The 18,519-nt window shown below is 32.9% G+C and overlaps 3 protein-coding genes across 6 annotated transcripts in view; 2 read left to right on the top strand and 1 right to left on the bottom strand.

Annotated features, from left to right (window-relative positions):
* LOC117100503 overlaps positions 1-3,250 on the top strand; it is a 7,395-nt gene extending 4,145 nt beyond the window's left edge. Inside the window, exons 3-5 of the mRNA XM_033240235.1 lie at positions 1,181-1,456; positions 1,917-2,111; positions 2,346-3,250. Of these exons, the coding sequence (XP_033096126.1) occupies positions 1,181-1,456; positions 1,917-2,111; positions 2,346-2,761 (887 nt within the window). The 3' untranslated portion in view covers positions 2,762-3,250. The remainder of the gene's footprint in view (positions 1-1,180; positions 1,457-1,916; positions 2,112-2,345) is intronic.
* Positions 3,251-5,838: 2,588 nt separating this feature from the next.
* On the bottom strand, positions 5,839-12,121 carry LOC117100494 (lysosomal amino acid transporter 1 homolog). 2 transcript variants are annotated; one of them, XM_033240212.1, is made up of 8 exons: positions 11,972-12,121; positions 10,958-11,202; positions 10,640-10,769; positions 9,887-9,977; positions 9,113-9,318; positions 7,914-8,000; positions 6,788-6,964; positions 5,839-6,179 (listed from the first exon to the last, which is right to left on the bottom strand). In XM_033240212.1, exons 2-8 carry the CDS (start codon positions 11,146-11,148, stop codon positions 6,060-6,062), a joined length of 1,002 nt encoding a protein of 333 aa, XP_033096103.1. In that variant the 5' UTR covers positions 11,149-11,202; positions 11,972-12,121; the 3' UTR covers positions 5,839-6,059. The 2 variants fall into 2 exon arrangements, with proteins under 2 accessions (XP_033096103.1, XP_033096113.1); XM_033240222.1 differs by having other exon boundaries at positions 11,882-12,022.
* A 5,336-nt stretch (positions 12,122-17,457) lies between these two features.
* LOC117100477 (glucose transporter type 1-like) overlaps positions 17,458-18,519 on the top strand; it is a 41,488-nt gene continuing 40,426 nt past the window's right edge. For all 3 annotated transcript variants that reach the window (XM_033240190.1, XM_033240198.1, XM_033240182.1), the window contains exon 1: positions 17,458-17,609. The gene's annotated coding sequence lies outside the window, so the exon portion shown is untranslated. The remainder of the gene's footprint in view (positions 17,610-18,519) is intronic.

Raw genomic sequence — 18,519 nt, 5'->3', positions numbered from 1 at the left:
TTTTTTTTTTTTTTTTTTTTTTTTTGACTTCTTTTGATTTTTTTGATTCTTTTTAATAATATATTGCCCTATTTACTACTTTTGACTTACGCACTTGTCTCTCAACAAACACGTCTGTAATTATCTCTAAATAAACAGGAAGCATGGACTGAAACGCCCATTTATAGATCAGGTGCACACCAATTCAAGCCCAGTCCGCTGCCCATTTTGGGGCCTAGAAAAAGTTTGTGGATGTGGTGGTAGCTATGTGCTTTCTTTCTGACATACACCGTATTTATCAAAGCTCTCTAAAATTATGGCTTAGGCCCTATGCCATTTTAAAGTAATAATCATTAATAATAATAATATACGTGATTCATTCCTACTTTTGGTATTATTGCACAACCATGAAGCAGATAGTAACGGAAACAATCTATCGATACGATGACAGGCTCGCTCTCTCTCTCACACCAACTAGCCTAGGCCTACTCTAAGTTCGGATTCGTAATATTATTACCATCTTCTGTATTTCTTTCTTTTTCATACCAAGACATATATATAGGAATGGACAACAGCCAACGTCATTGTCTTCCTCATCTGTTGTTTCTTCATACGATGAGGATGAGTTGAAATATTCTCCGTCTATCAACATGCTCGCTTTTTTCTTCCTCCGCTAGGCTGTCACAGTGTTTGTTTTGATTTCGCGCTTGGATGAATTTTGTCGGTCACCAATGACGTCATTGAGTGACCTTGTTGTTTCTAAGGTCTTACGAAAATGACACTTCAAACTCATTTTTTTAGTACAAAATCAATTTTATTCATAATTTATGACCAACACTTGTGTTTATAATATATTTATAAATATAAATACGCTGTAGTTTATAGAAATTGTCAGAATAGGTGGCAGAGGCACTTTAAACTAATTAGGTTCAAAATATAAATTGATTTATTAAATACATTTTCTGCTCACATTTACATTATCATTTTTTTTTTCGGTAATAATATACTGTAATTATGAAAACCTCTATATTATTTCACAAATAACATTATTTGTCACGTAAAAAACTATAGGACTACTAATAACATTAGAATTAAATAATAATACGTGACATAACTTATCTACCAAAAGATTTTCAAAATGTCAATTGGTCATTCGTTCAATGAATAAAATTAATTGATAAAAATCAAAATATTTTTTCAGAAACGTTATTACCAATTACGACTGAGACAAATGAAGTACTTACTAGGACAAGAATAACCCCAACCCCAGTTAAAATTAACAAAACTATTCTAAAAACTGACGAAATAGTTACACATGGAGATAATGCTCCTAAGATTATGGTAACCTATGAGGATTGGTATAGAACACAGAAGAAAGAGCACAAAAATACGGATTGGAATACCATTAAGCCTGCCATAGGTCCTACTAATCCTTCTGGGGTTACTAACATACTGTATGACACGATTCGACCAAAAGGTTAGTCACGTTGTATTTACTGTACTTCTCAAATGCAGGCTTCTTTAATTTTATCCAAACCTAAATAAGAAAAAGTCCTAATTGTTGAATCATAATAATGGATGCAAAAGGTTGTATGTTCAAGTCCGAGAAATATTCCTACTGCAATTTCGAGCGCATTCTTGAAGACATCAAATTCATAGCTTATCTACAATGCAATACTATTATTTCCTATTCTTTCTGGCTCGTACAAGCGCTTGCTTTATTGTCTTCAACTCTAAATGCACTCATCTCGCCTTGCCATGGACCAATATCAAAGCTAAAACGGTTGAGGATAGTCCATGGTACCCTTAATAAAATGAACTATTGGGTTGGTGAGGATTATTGTAGTTTTCTATTATCCAGCTGCCAAAAAACAAAAGTTTGCACTGGGCCTACTTTTTGATAAAAATGAAATTTCATGAAATTAAATAATTTACAGAATTTCCTGACTCAACTTCGTCTGCTTATGAATGGTCGGAATGGGGCAATTGGCAATCATGCTCGGTTACTTGTGGAAATGGTATTAAAGTAAGCGCCCGAGAATGTAAACTATACATAGAGTTACTTTATATAAAGTCGGACTTGTGCAAAGGAAACCCCACAAAAACTGTCAACTGTATGATGTCGCCTTGTGGTAAGATTAATGACAATTATCATTGTAGGCCTTGTTTGCAGTTAAATTGCAAATGATTTTAGACTATAAAATATAAAGACGATACATTAAATAAATTAAAATGGTTGATAATCTAACGTACAGCTTTTCTTCAAAGAATCTAGAAAATCTTTTTTTAAGTAAATATCATTCATGTTTGACAACCGTAACATAAACTATTGATTTTTTTTTTTCTATTTTCGTTGTTTCTAATAGATAATGCAGCAGAAAATCTTCAAAACAATACCGACACATTACCTACTGCGAATAATGAAACACGGGATTGGTTTTTGAAGCATCATTTGTCCAACTTTAAACATATCAGACGTGAACATCGAGTGCTTGAAACAGTAATGATTTTGGTAATAATATTCATCGTGTGCCTCATTGTGTTCGTATCATTTCGGATACGATCTCTAATGAGGACTAGCTCAGACATGGAGTTATCAAGAATTATAAAGTTTAGCGGAAAGTCAAAAACTCTCATCAAGAACCATGCGAAATGGTTAAAGGAGTTCGGAGATTCCATCAAATGCAAAAAGTCGTCGGATAATAAAGATAAAACTAAAGAAATAAACATTGAAAAATTTCTTAAAGAACTTGAAGATGTTGAAAGTGAATGCAGTGAATAAATTTAAACACATTTATGGCATGTTTTCGTTATTTATGTTGATATATAGTCGGATAGTGAAGGCAATCCCAGCAAATTAAAATGAGTCATTTTGTACAGTCATCTCGCTTGTTGGCATTCGTTCGCACAATTCTCTAATTCTTAAGTATCCAAAAGTCAAATTAATTAATATATAAACTTCTTGTTAATTAACAGTGGCCTATCAAGACCCCTAGATACGTAGCCACTGTTAAAGCCGGGCACTCACTGCGCACGACGGTGTCTATAAAAAACGTAACACGATGACGCGCGCGCAAAGGATCGTTTTTAATAACGATCAGTTCAGACTGACACCCGACAATCAGTAGACAGCGTAACGTCGTCTATTGCTCACAGACGACAGAGTTGGATTCGTCTTACGACCATCGTACGACGCAGTGAATGCCCGGCTTAAAGGCCTGTTTATACTTCAACGATACCGATAACGATAAAAAAGCTAAAAAGCGATTGTTCATATAGAAAATAAAAGAAATAAGATAAGTTTTTACACTAGAACGATTCGATAACGATTTATCAGTTATGCGATAACAACATATTTTGACAAATCAAATCAGATGACGTCATAATCATGGGAAAACATTAAAATCGTCGTAGTAGCAACGATTTTATCGTTTGTCCATTATTATGACGCCATCTGATTTGATTTGTTAAAATATTTTGTTATTGCATACATGATAAATCGTTATAGAATCGTCCTAGTGTAAAAACCTCTCTTATTTCTTTTGTTTTCTATATGAACAATCGCTTTTTAACATTTTTATGTTATCGTTAAAGTGTAAACAGGCCTTAAGAGTACACAAAATGCAAACAAGTGATACAGTAAAAGATAAAATTTATTTGTACTGTAAAAAATCAGATGGATACAATATTTACACAAGGTCTGACAAGAACGATTTCATATTTTCTAATGATATTTGATTACGGTGATAAAATAATGGCAATAATAAAATGATAATTATAATTACAGTATAATAATTTTAAATATTATTTAATTTATAATATTCCTATAATAGCTAAAATAAAACAATAACATTAAAACACACCTTTTAGACACACAAATTAGAAGTATTCAAATTAAAAGACCCTGGTTACCATTTAGTAAATTTAAAGCTAGGATCTAAGAGGAAAGAAATTATATGTTGTATAAATTTACTTTTCTAGCACACTGTCTGAGAAATTTCATTTCTAAAAGAGATAATTTTTCTTTCTGAAAGATATTTTTTACTGCTGCAGTCTGGCTTTAAATACAATCCTGGTAATTCTTAACTACAGTATCGTGGTAGTATTAACAGGCTTTACTGAATTCTGCGTATACTAGACTTGTTGAATACCAATATATTATTTTCATGGGAAGAATATAAAACAAATAAACTGTCATTTAATATCAATTTTCTTCATTTTATCATCTTTAAAATACAATCAAATTGATATATATAATCAAAAAATATACAATAAATTGATATTAAACAATAAAATAAATATACATTGAATATATAATTATTTTAAAAAAAAATACTGATATCACTTTATTAATTACAAAAATATTAAAAAGAACTTGTTTCACTAAGTAATAATGAACTTAAGAGATCGCCTGATACAGTAAAAGGAGCAAATACTCTAAAATATGTGTGCATTCAAACAATATGTGCAAGTTAAAAATTGTATTAGAAAACATAAGCCAAATACGAAATACATTAAGTTATCGCCATATAAACACTTAAATAATTTTTATGTTAGAATTAGCACCTATCTTAACAGTGCCACTACACTACTGGACATTCACACCTTTGGCTTGCTTATAAATAGTATAAATAGTAGTAACTGTTGAAAAAAAAATCATCAGACTTTTTATAGACGGGTTGAAAAAAACCTACCCTGTACGACCATTATTCTGAAACTCTCCGAGCTAAAACCCTGTTGAGTATCTAACATTATTTTCAAAGCATGCTTGTCTTATTATCACTTATATTATTAATAAGATGTTTACACATTAAATGTTGCATTCTATACATTTATAGTTAGCTTATAATTAATCATCAATTTACAGTATTCCCATTCCCAATAGTTTTAATACTAGACCTTAGTTGATATAATTACAGTATTTAATATCGCTTTAAATTTAAGGTGATTTATAATAGGATTAATAAGAATGTTTATCTGATGAGAATATGTCAGAAGATATGAATGTAAGGTGATATTATAAAGCCATGTCCAGACTATCAAATTTTTTGTAAAAAAAAAATGCTACATGCCCATATTTGGGTTTAATATGACATTATCATGCCCATATATTGGCACATCCCACAGATTTGTCACATAAAATTTGCAGGCCTTCAGGTAAGTTTTTCATGCATTAAATCTAACCTTCATATAATAATTTTCCGTTATACTAATTGCTTAATAGTGTGAATAGAGCTTAAGGTGATGACATGAGATTATTGCATGATGACATGAGATTATTGCATGATGACATGAGATTATTGCATGATGACATGAGATTATTGTATGCAGTAATTGGATGAGGTCATTACATAAGTAATGTTATTTGATTACATGTTGCGATCACATGAGATGGTAAAGGTTGGGGTTAAACTCTTGAATTTTTATATATCTATGAATAAATTACATATATTGAAGTTGAAGTCTATTAATTTAATTAATTTAATAGTTTATTAAACACACCTACAGATAAAAATTGCACAGGAACATAGATTGAAATAACAAGAAAATATGTATTTGTTTTGGTCCAAAATAATGATTAAAGCCCATTTCTCAAGATCTAGTATTACAAATGTGCATATCAAATAACCTTAAACAAGGAGCATTATTGATGTCAACGTGGCTACAATTTGCAAGCAAAATTAATCGAAGCTCAATGTTAGTATGGATTTGATATGACATCATCTTTTCAATATATGGGATGCCTTGGATATTAAATCATCATGCCCAAATATGGGCTTGCCACATAAAATATGGAAATTATGAATACTGGCTATAAGAAAAATTAACATTTATTTAATTAATATTTTAATTAACATGAATTTAACATAAACTCTTTTACTTAATGTGTAAAGATATGTCAACGTGTATATGTTAACACAATAAAGTGACAAATATGTGTGATTTGTCTATATATGGACATGATGATGTCCCATCACTATCATATGGGCAAATCACAAGTCTTTGTCACACAAGTCTAGACAGGGTGAGAGAGATTAACAACAACCCTTTTCCCTGGTTACTCAAGCTTATGTTTTTTTTCAAATGATATCCGAGTTGATACTCTCATTGAAGTGACCATTTGGTAGAGGATCAGTATCATCTGACAGCAGAGGTAGACTCCTGGTTTCTACCTTGTAGAAACGGAACTGAATTACGACCTGACACGTTTGTCAAGAAAAGTACTGCAAGACATATTACCTGTTAAAAATATATTTCTGCAAACACTGATTTTGAGTCTATGCTGTTTATATATTTAGATAATCCGTACAGTTTGTGTTTTAGGGGCAGACCCATGGAAAAATAATCAGGGGGGGGGGGTGGGTGGAAGGGCCACTATGGCTAACTTCTTGGTCTAAAAGATGGGGGAAGCACCATGCGTTGAGTGTCCACCTCCCATCCTTCAAATTGTGTTTCAAAATTAAGGCATATTAAAAAAGCCTGTACACACTGAATTCTACAGCCAGAAATAATGGTATTGAGCATCTTCATCCATAAGTGATGGTACCATAATATGTCCAGGTGATCAATTAACCAGGATTCACTCATGGTTGATGCACTAACTGGGGAAATAATATGAAACGCAACAGCAGTCTTATTGGTACTGAGAAGAGTTCCCATTGTTGGCTACCATCTTATTTGAGATTTTTTTTAAATGGTATATTATATAATTATTTATTTATTTATTTCAGTCAGCTTTCAGCCAATATAAATCTGTGTAATAAAGATTTAAAAACCTATCAACAACACTCATAGAGTAAAAGGATACAGTTAAATCAAATACCAGTGTTCCCAAGCTTCCAACAAGCCATGGTAAATGTCTAATCATAAAGACGGCGGTGTCTCCTTGGACTTCGAACAGGACCGAAGTGCCATACAGCAGGTTTGCCATGATCGCTATTAAAAACATCACTCTAGAAATTCCCTCAACTGATTTCCGTTTATACTGATAACCATTAAAAAAATTATTAATGATTTTATTAAGCATAAATACATATATTTTAATAATAATAATAGTTCAATTATCTTGATTAAGCGCATTTAGCTACAAGCCTCAATTGCTTTACTGTACATTAGAAATAAACATCCAAAATTAAACAAAATATCAATGTAAAAAATGTGTTACAATATAATACTTATTACCAGAATATCTTCATATACAAAAATATTGTTGAAGAAAGTTTTTAATAAAATAAGATAAAGGGCTGAACAGTAAAGTTTTACAGTAAGATTCTACATCAATTCTTCTACAACACTAAAACAACTTGTAAATTTTAGCTGATATGCCACATAAAGTTCTCAATCATATAAAAAATGCCTTTAATGTAAACAATTTCCTTACAGTTTTGGAGAACATTCCAATTATAGTTACATTAGTATTAGAAGTTTCTGAAATCAAACAAATCAAACTATCATCTATATTTGTGTATTTATTCAGTTTGGTAGCATTATATATACAGGAGTACATTTAACACTGATGGAGATGTTTTGTTACAGAGTCTAATTTTTATCTAGTATTTACATATTAGGCAATAGGGAGGTTTTGCAAGCTTATAAAAATCGATAACGAATATGGTTACGTCATCAAATTTTTATCTGTCACAACATAGGCCACCCATGCTTATTACATGAATAACGATCATATTCAGTTTACATATTTATTGTCAAGAATGTTTTAGGCATGAATTACAATTATGAAGATGACGTATTCGTTACAAGGTAAGGTTGCAAATACTGTAACAAAAATAATGGTATCCCAAGAGAAAATCCAAGGAATATACAAGCTTGGCATCACAGCTCAATTGTTAGAGCAACTAAATGGTAATCGGATGGGCTTGGATTAACCTCCTAAAAGTCTAGATATGGCACAATGCCAAATAAATTTTAGTACTTACGTTCATATATATTTGGGGCGTTCTTGAAGTCAGGTAGAATATACTTGACAATACACCGCACGCATACCCGATTATATCTTTGTTGGACTGTACAAATAATAAAATATTATAAAAGTTTAGCTTTTAAAAAAATTTATCCAAATTTGCTCTAAAACCTACCATTAAACAGTTACTTAGCAACAGGGCAGCCAAAAGCTTACCTGGATCTTGGGCTGCGCAGCTGCTGGGCATTAAGGAACAGTAATAGTTCAGTCGGCTAAACTGGTGGTAGCCACTGTGTGTGCGCTGAACCGTGGAGATCTATAGGTCCCCGGTTCAATTCCCATCGCTGCTTTCCTTGTGTTTCAGCTGGAGGGCTGAAAAGCAAGTTACGATAGCACACCATCTTTCAAATGAGACATTTTAGCCATTGGTCCCATGTGCTTTATAGCCTGTGTGCACGTTAAAGAATGCAGTACACTCTTCGGAAAAGAGTAGGGGATTGTCTCCCGGTGTAATGCCCAATTACCATCAGAAGGACTCCACTGGAAACAAAGTCTTCTTTAGACTTCCGTGGATTATCCTTGGTGTTTACACCAAAAAAAAAAAAACCATCCATCCATGGTGAGGGTCTGGTGGCAGCAAGGTGGAACAGTGGGTCAAGTGGCGGAGCATACTTGGGGGTTTAGACTGCTCCCTCCCTAGCTAGCCCCCCTCCTCAGCCATACTGCTTATCAAACATCACACTCCAATTACAGAATGTACAGTACAGCATCTGGCCGTCATTGTAGCAATGCAGATTGTATAATTGACAGCTAAAATTTTGTATTTTTGAAGAATGGCCTGATTAAAAGTCTTAAGCTCTGTCTCTCTGTTGCATGCCCATATGTAGTCACGATGTACCTATATATGTTCATAATGTGATGTCATCATGACCATATTTAGTCATGCCACATGTTTTTTGTAAAATAAAATTTATAATCTGGACAGGGGTTACAGTATAGTCACTGCTGAACGTTTTTCAGAATTTATCCACAATTAGACTGATCATGTATGTGTGAAAACTTACTACATCAAGTGCAAACTGCAGTATCATTTGACCAAGCAGTACCTTTCACCCTGGTTAAAATTAATCCACCGCCCAATACCAAGTTACTACTCCACTCTCTTCAATTTCATTTAAACTTTAGCCACAAAAGAAGTGAAATAATTTATCTTACAAAAAATAGGCAGGTATCGTCATACAGGTACACTTTGCATTCTGAATGAGCAAGTAATGTTCTTCCTGGTAGTCTTCCGATTGTGGGCGCTGGTTCCATTTGTAACGGTAAAGAGGTGAATATTGATGAAAACCACATTACCATAGCAATGCAGAAGACAACTTGCCCTGATTGTGAATTTACTGGCGAGTAATAATTAGATGATCCTAAAAATATAAAAACAAAATCCAATAAGACTTAGTTCTACCAATCATATAAATGGAATAAAATGCAAAAGGAATTAGAAACTAAATTTATTTTTAACGTCGCAAGTGCGTATAATTTTATTTTGGTTTAGTAAAAATTAAATTTGATTTACAATAAATTTATTTTATTATATTTTATGTTTATTCACTATTTTGGCACATCGGCCAAAGATTGATATTTGTCGTAGCACATAATTACTTTCATACTGATAGGTGGCAATCTCTTTCACAAGAAAAACATACAAGGTTCTACATTATGTCTAGTGGAACTGTTTTTAGTTGAGAAAAAATCCTGCAACATTGAAAGGAAATGAACAAAGGACCCAGGATTGGAAGGCAACTATCTTAACCACCAAAGTTACAAATCAATAAACCACCAAGCTACAAATCAATAAACCACCAAGCTACAATTTAATAAACCACCAAGCTACAAATCAATAAACCACCAAGCTACAAATCAATAAACTGAATGAATGACAATATTTGATTGATGGATTGGAATATGAAGTAAATTTAACAATTTACTTACGATTTCTGAGTTTTCTATTTTTGAAGAAATAGTAAGAATACTGGGATATAATGAGGAAGTCCATAAAGATATAGTAGTATGCAGTTCCAACCTAAGTCAGTATAAAAAAAAAATACAGTTTTATCATTTTATATTAGGTAGTGGCTATTATTACACCAGTCTTAAACCAATTCTTAATTCTGATTGGATGTTATTGTATGATGGATTAGAACAATAACATCCCATCAGAATTAGAGCATGATTAAAAGCTTGGTGTAACAACAGCCTCTGGCTTCATATTATCAGTATTATTATTAGTATTATCACTATTGATAATAAAATTTATTAAACTGATTTATTTCAACAATATTTTAACAGTACTGAGGCAGTCCTGCTAGGGTGACCTTGCTTTTAACTATTTAGGCAAATTAGACCAAGCCAAGGACTGCTGGAGAGCAAACATAACAGCTTCAATGACCTTCTTTTCAATGATCTTTTATACCACCATAAAACCATGTGTTAATACACAACGACTTAATTAGCAAGTTTCAGCCCTGGAAAGAATTAAACAATCACGGAGCCCTTCGGTTGCGTTGGGAACACCTACCCAGTGTAATGGTATCATAAAAAAAACACTGTAGCAGTGCAAATTTATGGCAACTTATCTTTACTCAAAACTCAATTTACTGACATAATTATAGAAACCCATTTGTACCTTACACACTACCTACATTAACGACATGCTTACAATCAGAGTAATAACATTAAATATACCTGTGTTGTAAGCTGATCTGCAAGTAGACATCCAATGAGATTTGTTGTATCACCTAGAAGCCAGAGAATAAGAAATGCTATAGACACACCTTCATCCATTTTGCCATTTTTGTACGATTCATAAAATTGGCTGCAAAAAAAAAAAAAAAAAAAATAACAGGTTTTAATGCACAAAAAATTTACAAGTCAAATTAGGCCAAAAATCATAATTTTAGAAATGAAATACTGTATATCACTCACACAGGCTCAATCTATATGAAGAGACCAAATTGAGATAATAAGTATTAGTAAGTACTAAAATAGTATGTCCATACTTACGGTAAAAACACAACCACCCAACAGCATATTGAGAGTAACCCAAGAACGAACCCAGCATACTGGATATTGTTACGTACACACTCATGGAAAGTGTGCCACAACCACTGGACAGCATCATCGGAGCAGTTATCAGCAATTATTGATGTATGCCCCAGCATTCCATGAATGTAGTAACCATAGTTGGAATCCATGTAATCCTACAACCTGCAAGGCACCAGGAATTATCTCTGATGCAACCACAAATCCTGTGGAAAATAAAGATTAAGAAACGATAATCAAAATCTAAAAGCAATTTTCGATCCAATTCTCAAAACAGTTTCTTTTCTAACAGCACCCTCGATTCTCTGCAGTCCCCTTCTATCCTCTCTGCAGACACCTTCTATTCTCTCTGCAGAGTCTTGCACAGTTTTTTAATGGAGGTAGGGCGAAGCCTCTGGCGCTCCGAAGATCTGAGCATTTTAAGCTGTTTTTCAGGGAGCGTTTTTTGACAATATGGGTGCATAAACAAAAGCGACAAACAATTTGAGTTTCAATGTACGTTTAATTTCAGCACCCGAATTATGTACACAAACATTTTATTACTCAAACTAAAAAAAATAAATAAATAATACTAGGCCTGGGCCTAGCCTAGCTAGTAGGCTTAGGCTGGCTTACCGTCACTGATCAATTTTTAGTTACGCATCAGGGAACCCATTAAATATTCATTGTACTTACCTGACTGCGTAAGTATTTGATGCTAACTGACAACTGCCTATCTTCCTACCATTTTTGGTGTCTATGGGCCATAGCTATCCCCTTCTTAGTACTACTAGGCCTAGGCTAGACCTAGGGCCAGGTGTGGTGAGTAGGCCTAGCCTAGCTAGGCCTAGGCCACTAACTTAGAACTAGAGACCTAATCATTATTATAGGGAAATTAAACGAAACCTTTATTTATAATTATAAATAATATTGACTGTGAATGCTGAAGAACATATCTACGTATGAATGCAGTATTAAAGAGTATTATATACACACTTCCTATCATCAGATCCTCGAAGTAGAAAATCGGGTCACTCTCTCCCGATCCCAGCTGACTCAAATTTGTTTGTCTCGTGACACAATGGGCTTATTCGACTGGTTCATTTCGTTGAGTACGAATTTTCGTTGAGTATTATTTTCATTGGACTGGTTCGTAAAATAGACTTCGTTTGAAAATTAACGCAACCAGAGTGCGTTAATCAGCGTTAAGTTATGCACGTGACCAAAAAGATATGGCCGATTGGTTTGCGTTAATATAATTTAGATTAAATTTAATAAACTTTATAATATTTACCCACATTGAAGTCAACGAATAATTGTAGGCTAACGAAAATTCGTACTCATCGATGAACCAGTCGAATAAGCCCGTGTCTACTGAACTGTAGAGGGCAGTCGACACAAAAATTGGTTTATTAGTATGCTGTGTAATCTTAATGATGTGGGGGACGATTCATTACTTATGTTTTTAAATATTTAACGGGCGGAGCGACTAAAAAAGTACTATTACACCAGACCCAATGTCATGAAAATGTACCAGTTATTTACACAAGTAGTAACAAATAGAAATCTAATCTCGCCAATTTTGTTTCGAAAATCATGAGTTTATTTTAGTTTTGTACTACTGTTGCGAAGTGGTGGTGTCCGCACCTCGTTAATTATGTATATCTTTTTCTGTTACCAAGAAGCTGAATGTTCTCTCTTACCCTGAAAGGGGTCCGTTGTTTTTAGAGAAATAAAGTCTATTGTCTAGTAGATTCCGATAAACTTCAAGCTGAACTTTGTAACATTAGAAAATTCATGTCAAAAGTTTTATCCATGTACTGAATAAATTAAATGAACCAAAATGTATACATAGGCCTACTTATGATAGCTTGATTAAGATCTGGGTTAGATTGCCTTATCTAGGAAAGGCAGGTGAATCCATTTTACGTAGATGCTTAAACAGAGCAAAACATTGTTACCTGTAATACGTCTCATCTTTCTTAATTTCTACTCCCACACGTCCATAACAAGCAATTATTGCTAATAGTTCTTTCGGAAACAAATGTTCGGCCAGTTTTTTACGTGTTAGTCTACCAGTAGTGTGTAAAAAATTGAGCTCTTCCTCATCTACTTCATTTGTGTAGCAAATAAAATAAATTACTTTGAAAATGCGATTTTTAAACTATTTTTTTTAGAGAACAAGTAGAAAGATCTATGAACGCGCAATGGCACCTATTATGATCACTTCACACGGTTTGGTTTTGCCATCAAGGCTTCCCATGAGGAAATGCACTCTGATGCATTTTGATTTTGATGATTAACCTGTCAAAGGATACAATTCAGAGATGATCTCCAGACCTGAAACCCCTAAAACCATTTCAGTTTTTAGTATTTGCTGTTTTCACTCAACCATGGTTGATTTAGATCTGTTAATTAAAGCTACTTTTCCAATAATATATTTTGCGGTCAGAAAAAAAAAGATAAAAAATTATAGATTAAACACTGGTCAAGCGAAGAGAAATGCAGCATACTCTGCTCTATTTAAAGAACTGGAAGTAGAAACAATAATTTTCTTAGGATGGATAAATAATAATATGCTTTGATGATATTCTTGCATTTATATAGCCAAGTAATAGGTGGACCCCTCTAATTCGAGACCACTTTTCCAAAGACCCAAATAACAATCTTCAACATTTAACACTAAAGCTCTCTACTAATTGGAGACCAACCCTGAGACCACCCCAAAAATGTTCAGGTCCCAAAGGTGGTCTTGAATTGGAGGGCGAACTGTATACACAAAAATACCCTCTCAGGGGAAAGATTGTAACCCTGGTTAGCGACTAGCTTTTGCACCTTTTGGCAGTGGCAATCATTGGCGTAGATCCCGGGGGATGGGGGATATATCCCCCAATATTTGACATGGGGGGGGGATGTCCATTGTATCATCCCCCCAATATTTTGACTATGTATGGGATAAAATGGAGCTTTACACACTTCAAAAGACTGTCACAGAAATATTTTGCACTGTCTTATGCGCTTACAAAGATGAAAATTAGCATAATGTATTAATGTTGAAAACAACATTTATTTTATCTGGTACCAATCTAAGCTCTTCTTTCCTTAGATGTTAGATGTGCTTGCAAAGAGAGCCACATTTCACACTGAAGAGTGTGTACGACATCAGTTATGTTATGTCAATTCCAAGGTTATACCGGTTGATGAGAAATTTATTGATTAGGCCTATAATAGTAAATTGCATCAATTTATTTTGCAAAAACAAGGTTTCCAGCTTCAGAGGGGGTCACATTCCCTGTCCGCACAAGGGCACACATTGGCACTAAGTGGTTTTTTTTTCTTTCATGCTTTTTTACTTTATGACATAAATTGTTTAGCCTCATTTTGTCTGTATTTTAAAGTTTTAATTATTTAATTTAAATGTTTACTGCTTTTATATTGTGATTCCCCCAATCTTTTTACTATTGAATTTGTATGTTAGGCCCAATAAAAAAAATTATTAGTTTATCACCCTCACCCTCATGCCTTCTGTGGTACTGGGAAAAAATAAATGTTGAAAAAAAAAAAAAAAATTGAAAATTTTTTTATTTTATTTTTTTTATTTATTTTTTTCATTTATTTTATTAAATAGTTAGTAGATATTGTTTGCATTATCTAAATCATGTTTTGCTTTGAATATCAATGCATTTTGATCATGTTTTGCTTTGAACATCAATGCATGTATTGTTGTTGTTATTGTTACTATTATTATTTATTTATTATAAAAAAAATTTGAAAATTTGTTTATTTTATTTTTTTTATTAATTTTTTTCATTTATTTTATTAAATAGTTAGTAGTTAGTAGATATTGTTTGCATTATCTAAATCATGTTTTGCTTTGAATATCAATGCACCAGCAAACAACCCATGGGTAATATTTGTAAAATTAAAAATTAAAAAAAAGTCTCCCTCCCTCATCACTTTTCCTGACCAGATAGGATGATAAACTAATAATATTTTTTATAGAGCCTTATACTATTATTATTATTATTATTATTATTATTATTATTATTATTATTATTATTATTATTGTTATTATTATTATTACTATTATTATTGTACTTCGCGTTTTTTACTTCTATGACAATTTAGCCTCATTTTCACCGTATTTATCGTTGTACACTTTCATGTTTATAATTGGTTTTACTGTATGTAGTGCCACATTGGAATTAATTTTTACTTCTTAAAGAAAACTTTTATACACCATCATTGCATCATCTTTTATTGTAATATTTTTCTGTCCTGCCTTGAGCGAATTTTATCTGTTTTGTACAATGTTTTGATGATGAGAAATAAACTGAACTGATGATATACCAAAATAAATATTGAATCAGAATCATCTGTTAATTTTATTTGAGTTGTACTTTTTAATGTTGTTATATTAGTAACAGTTAAAATAAAACCATCAAACCAGGGTAAATACAAGTTAATAGCACCTTAAAGTTCATGAATAAGGTGCGAAATCAAGAGGGGGTCCATGGAACGTTACTTTCAATAAACTTTTAATTTAAATAAAGGCATTTTAAGCAAACTATTGTTGATTTTATTTAGCCATTGCCGTTTTGGTCCATTGCCGTTGTGGTCTAAAAGTGTTGCCGTTTTGGTTTTTCCCATTTTGGTCATTGCCGTTTTGACTTATTGCCGTTTTGGTTTTTTGCCGTTTTGACCTGTTCCCACTAGGCCACTAGGCTAGACCTAGTAGTAGTACTACTACTACCACTACAACTAGGGCCTGACCTAGCCTATACCTACTTATTTAGGCCTGAAATTAAAATAAGCTGGTGGTAGCATTGGTTCAATTTCATAAACCTAGGCTAGGCCTAGGCGGCCTAGCCTCCCCATGCTACCTAGCTAGGCCTAGGACCTTGAAGGTCTGGTCTATTTCCTTAACTCTTTCCTTCATCAAAAAGGTCCACTGATTAATCTTAGATAAGATAGGCCTATGCTAGTATAATTCTTACTCCATGTATCGGAATGCACGCCATTGTGTCGGGATTCTTTCCTTCATTTTGTTTCATTTCATATGGGGACTACAGTAATTTCCATTCAATAATTTCTTTTACTTTTGAATGTTTCTTTTCATTACCGTAAATGCTCGAATAAGTGCCGCTCTCAAACATGATTTTTTTTCGTTAAGCGCCTACTGAACTACAGGAAAACGTGAAATACTGTAGCCTAGGTAACATATAAACGGGCAAGAAAAGCATTTTATAAACGCCGCTCTTTGAATAAGCACCGCACTGAAGCCGCCAAAAAGTTTATAAGCGCAGTGGCGCTTATTCGAGCATTTGCGGTATCTTTCAATACTTTAAGTATTTATTTTTTAAAATATTTTATTTTAAATTTCAGTGTATGTTTATTAATTTTACTTTCCTCATTAAATAATAAGTATTTAATTTTTGTTTAACTATTATTTTATTTGTTAATTTTTGTATTAAAAATAACTTTTGTGAAGTTTTGTTTTTGTTGTGAAAATAATTTCGGGCAGAGTGATTCTTTTATTATTATGGTTCCATCTTAGTAGGAAAAGAAGTAAATATCTACTATATGAAAGTGTCTTGTCTGGTACAGGTACAATTCTCAGTTGTGTTGGCAAATTGGTTTTGTTTAACTTCTGTTGAAACAACAGCTCAATACTTCAAATATAAGGCATACATTTTCATTTCAAGCTATCTGCAGTAAGAGCCCAAATCACACTTAATAGTTACGTCAGCTCAGGGCCACCTTTTTGCAATCCATACATTTTACAGTAAATTTCTGTCTCATCTTCATATCTGAACTTAAACTGAACCTAGACCAAGCCAAGGTCGTTTTGATAGCGGCCAATTTTGACATCTTGTATCATAACATTTCCCGCAAAATCCGGTGCAAAGGAGAAAGTACTGTGAATGTGCAGTGTGACCCTGAGCTGAGATAAAATACAGTAAAACAGCAAAATGAAAACTTGTTTTGAGTTGGCTGAACAGTACAATAGTTAAGGCAGCCTTGGGATGATACAATAAGTGTGATTGGGATCAGAGCCGTGCAAAAGGCCATACAGTACATAATAAGAAGAAACAAAATTATGGAAAACAAAAAGAATTAAAAAGAACACAACATAGCATCTTAACTAGCAGTGAAAATTTCCCCCGCAGATACCAACCCGGTTGGTTTCGGGGATGACAATGAATGAATCAGAAGTTATTAAGAACATTTTGCTTGACAATATGTAAATTAGAAGAATATTTAAGTTCATCTGAAAGGTCATTCCATAGCTTACAGTATTTGAAATTGATACCATTGACAAGTCTGGTGTAACTATTTTCCCTTAGGGGAAAGCGGTCAGAAAGATATGATGGAGATAAGATGTTGTGGTCATCTTTGCTGCACGGTTTGCAGGATTTGGAGTTTATTTAAAGATATAAATAGTTATGCAATAATGTATAAGTATAGTATATAAGTGTAATTTATGTTATGAAATCAGATTAATTAATATCTTGTAACTTATTAATTTCAGGGAAAGTGGACTAAGGTCCTAATATTTACCATTGCATCAGCTGTGTTAGGTTCATCTTTGCAGTTTGGGTATAATACAGGTGTTATTAATGCACCTCAGCAGGTGAGTAACATTAGGATGCTTTCAATTTGCATGACCATGTGAACGTAGAATAAAATCACTTGTCCATGGTGGATTTCCTGTGTTCTCTGCACAACAAATGTTTGGGCCAAACTGCATACAGTACTACAATTTGGACAACAACAACTCAATGTTGTGCCATATGCAGTCCATGTTCTACTTTACAGTAGATCTAACATACAAGATGGAGAATTCAGCATGTTTCCATTTTTGACATGCATTAAGAGGATGAATATTTTATACAGTACTGTAGGCTAATTTTATTATTATTATTAATAAAGTTGTATCTTGCAAAATCTAGAAACCCTAAAAAATTGACTCATCAAAATACAGAACTGTTCAAATTAATCATATCAAATTAATTTGGGATAAATACATATCACAACAAATCAATTTTCACTGATGTACAGGCAGTAGAATTTTCTGAAATTGATTACCAGTCGAAATACTCTTATAACTAAATGATTTTTAAATTCTAATTTCAGTAGTGTATTGGGAAAGGTAAATAATGTAAATTATGCAAAGTAAGCCAAATATTTAATAATATTGTTATTGGTGTGATGCTCAACACAGCTTCCCTGGTTATTCAGATTGAAAATTTAATGAACCACAGATTAATAAATGTACTGGTACTGTACCTTATTGATTTACTGTTTGTCATACTTTATACATGGTTGTAAAAAACAAATTCGTCGTTGATTAGATCACGTTGAAATGATCTAATTATATTGTGACACTTTATACTGTAGATACAGCATAGGTTATAAAAAACAAGTTTTCATTGATTTACAAACATCATTTACAGACCATCAGTACAAAAAATCTTTTTTATTCATTTATTTTTTATTTCAAACACAACAGCAAGGTAAAAATACAATCAAAACAATCGAGA

Source organism: Anneissia japonica, unplaced genomic scaffold (assembly GCF_011630105.1).
Source record: "Anneissia japonica isolate Jap-2015-1 unplaced genomic scaffold, ASM1163010v1 scaffold4446_len648930_cov198, whole genome shotgun sequence".
In the NCBI taxonomy this organism is placed as follows: Eukaryota; Metazoa; Echinodermata; class Crinoidea; order Comatulida; family Comatulidae; genus Anneissia; species Anneissia japonica.
The sequence above is the reverse complement of the archived record's forward strand: the minus strand, read 5'-3'. Positions and strand labels throughout refer to the sequence as shown.

Excerpts from the sequence above, each read along its gene's own strand:
- LOC117100494 (XM_033240212.1), bottom strand. The coding sequence starts at position 11,148 with ATGGATTCCAACTATGGTTACTACATTCATGGAATGCTGGGGCATACA. Across the intron at positions 9,978-10,639 it reads CAGATCAGCTTACAACACAG|GTTGGAACTGCATACTACTA; the intron begins GTATATTTAATG and ends ATACTGACTTAG. Across the intron at positions 6,965-7,913 it reads CGCCCCAAATATATATGAAC|TATAAACGGAAATCAGTTGA; the intron begins GTAAGTACTAAA and ends AATGGTTATCAG.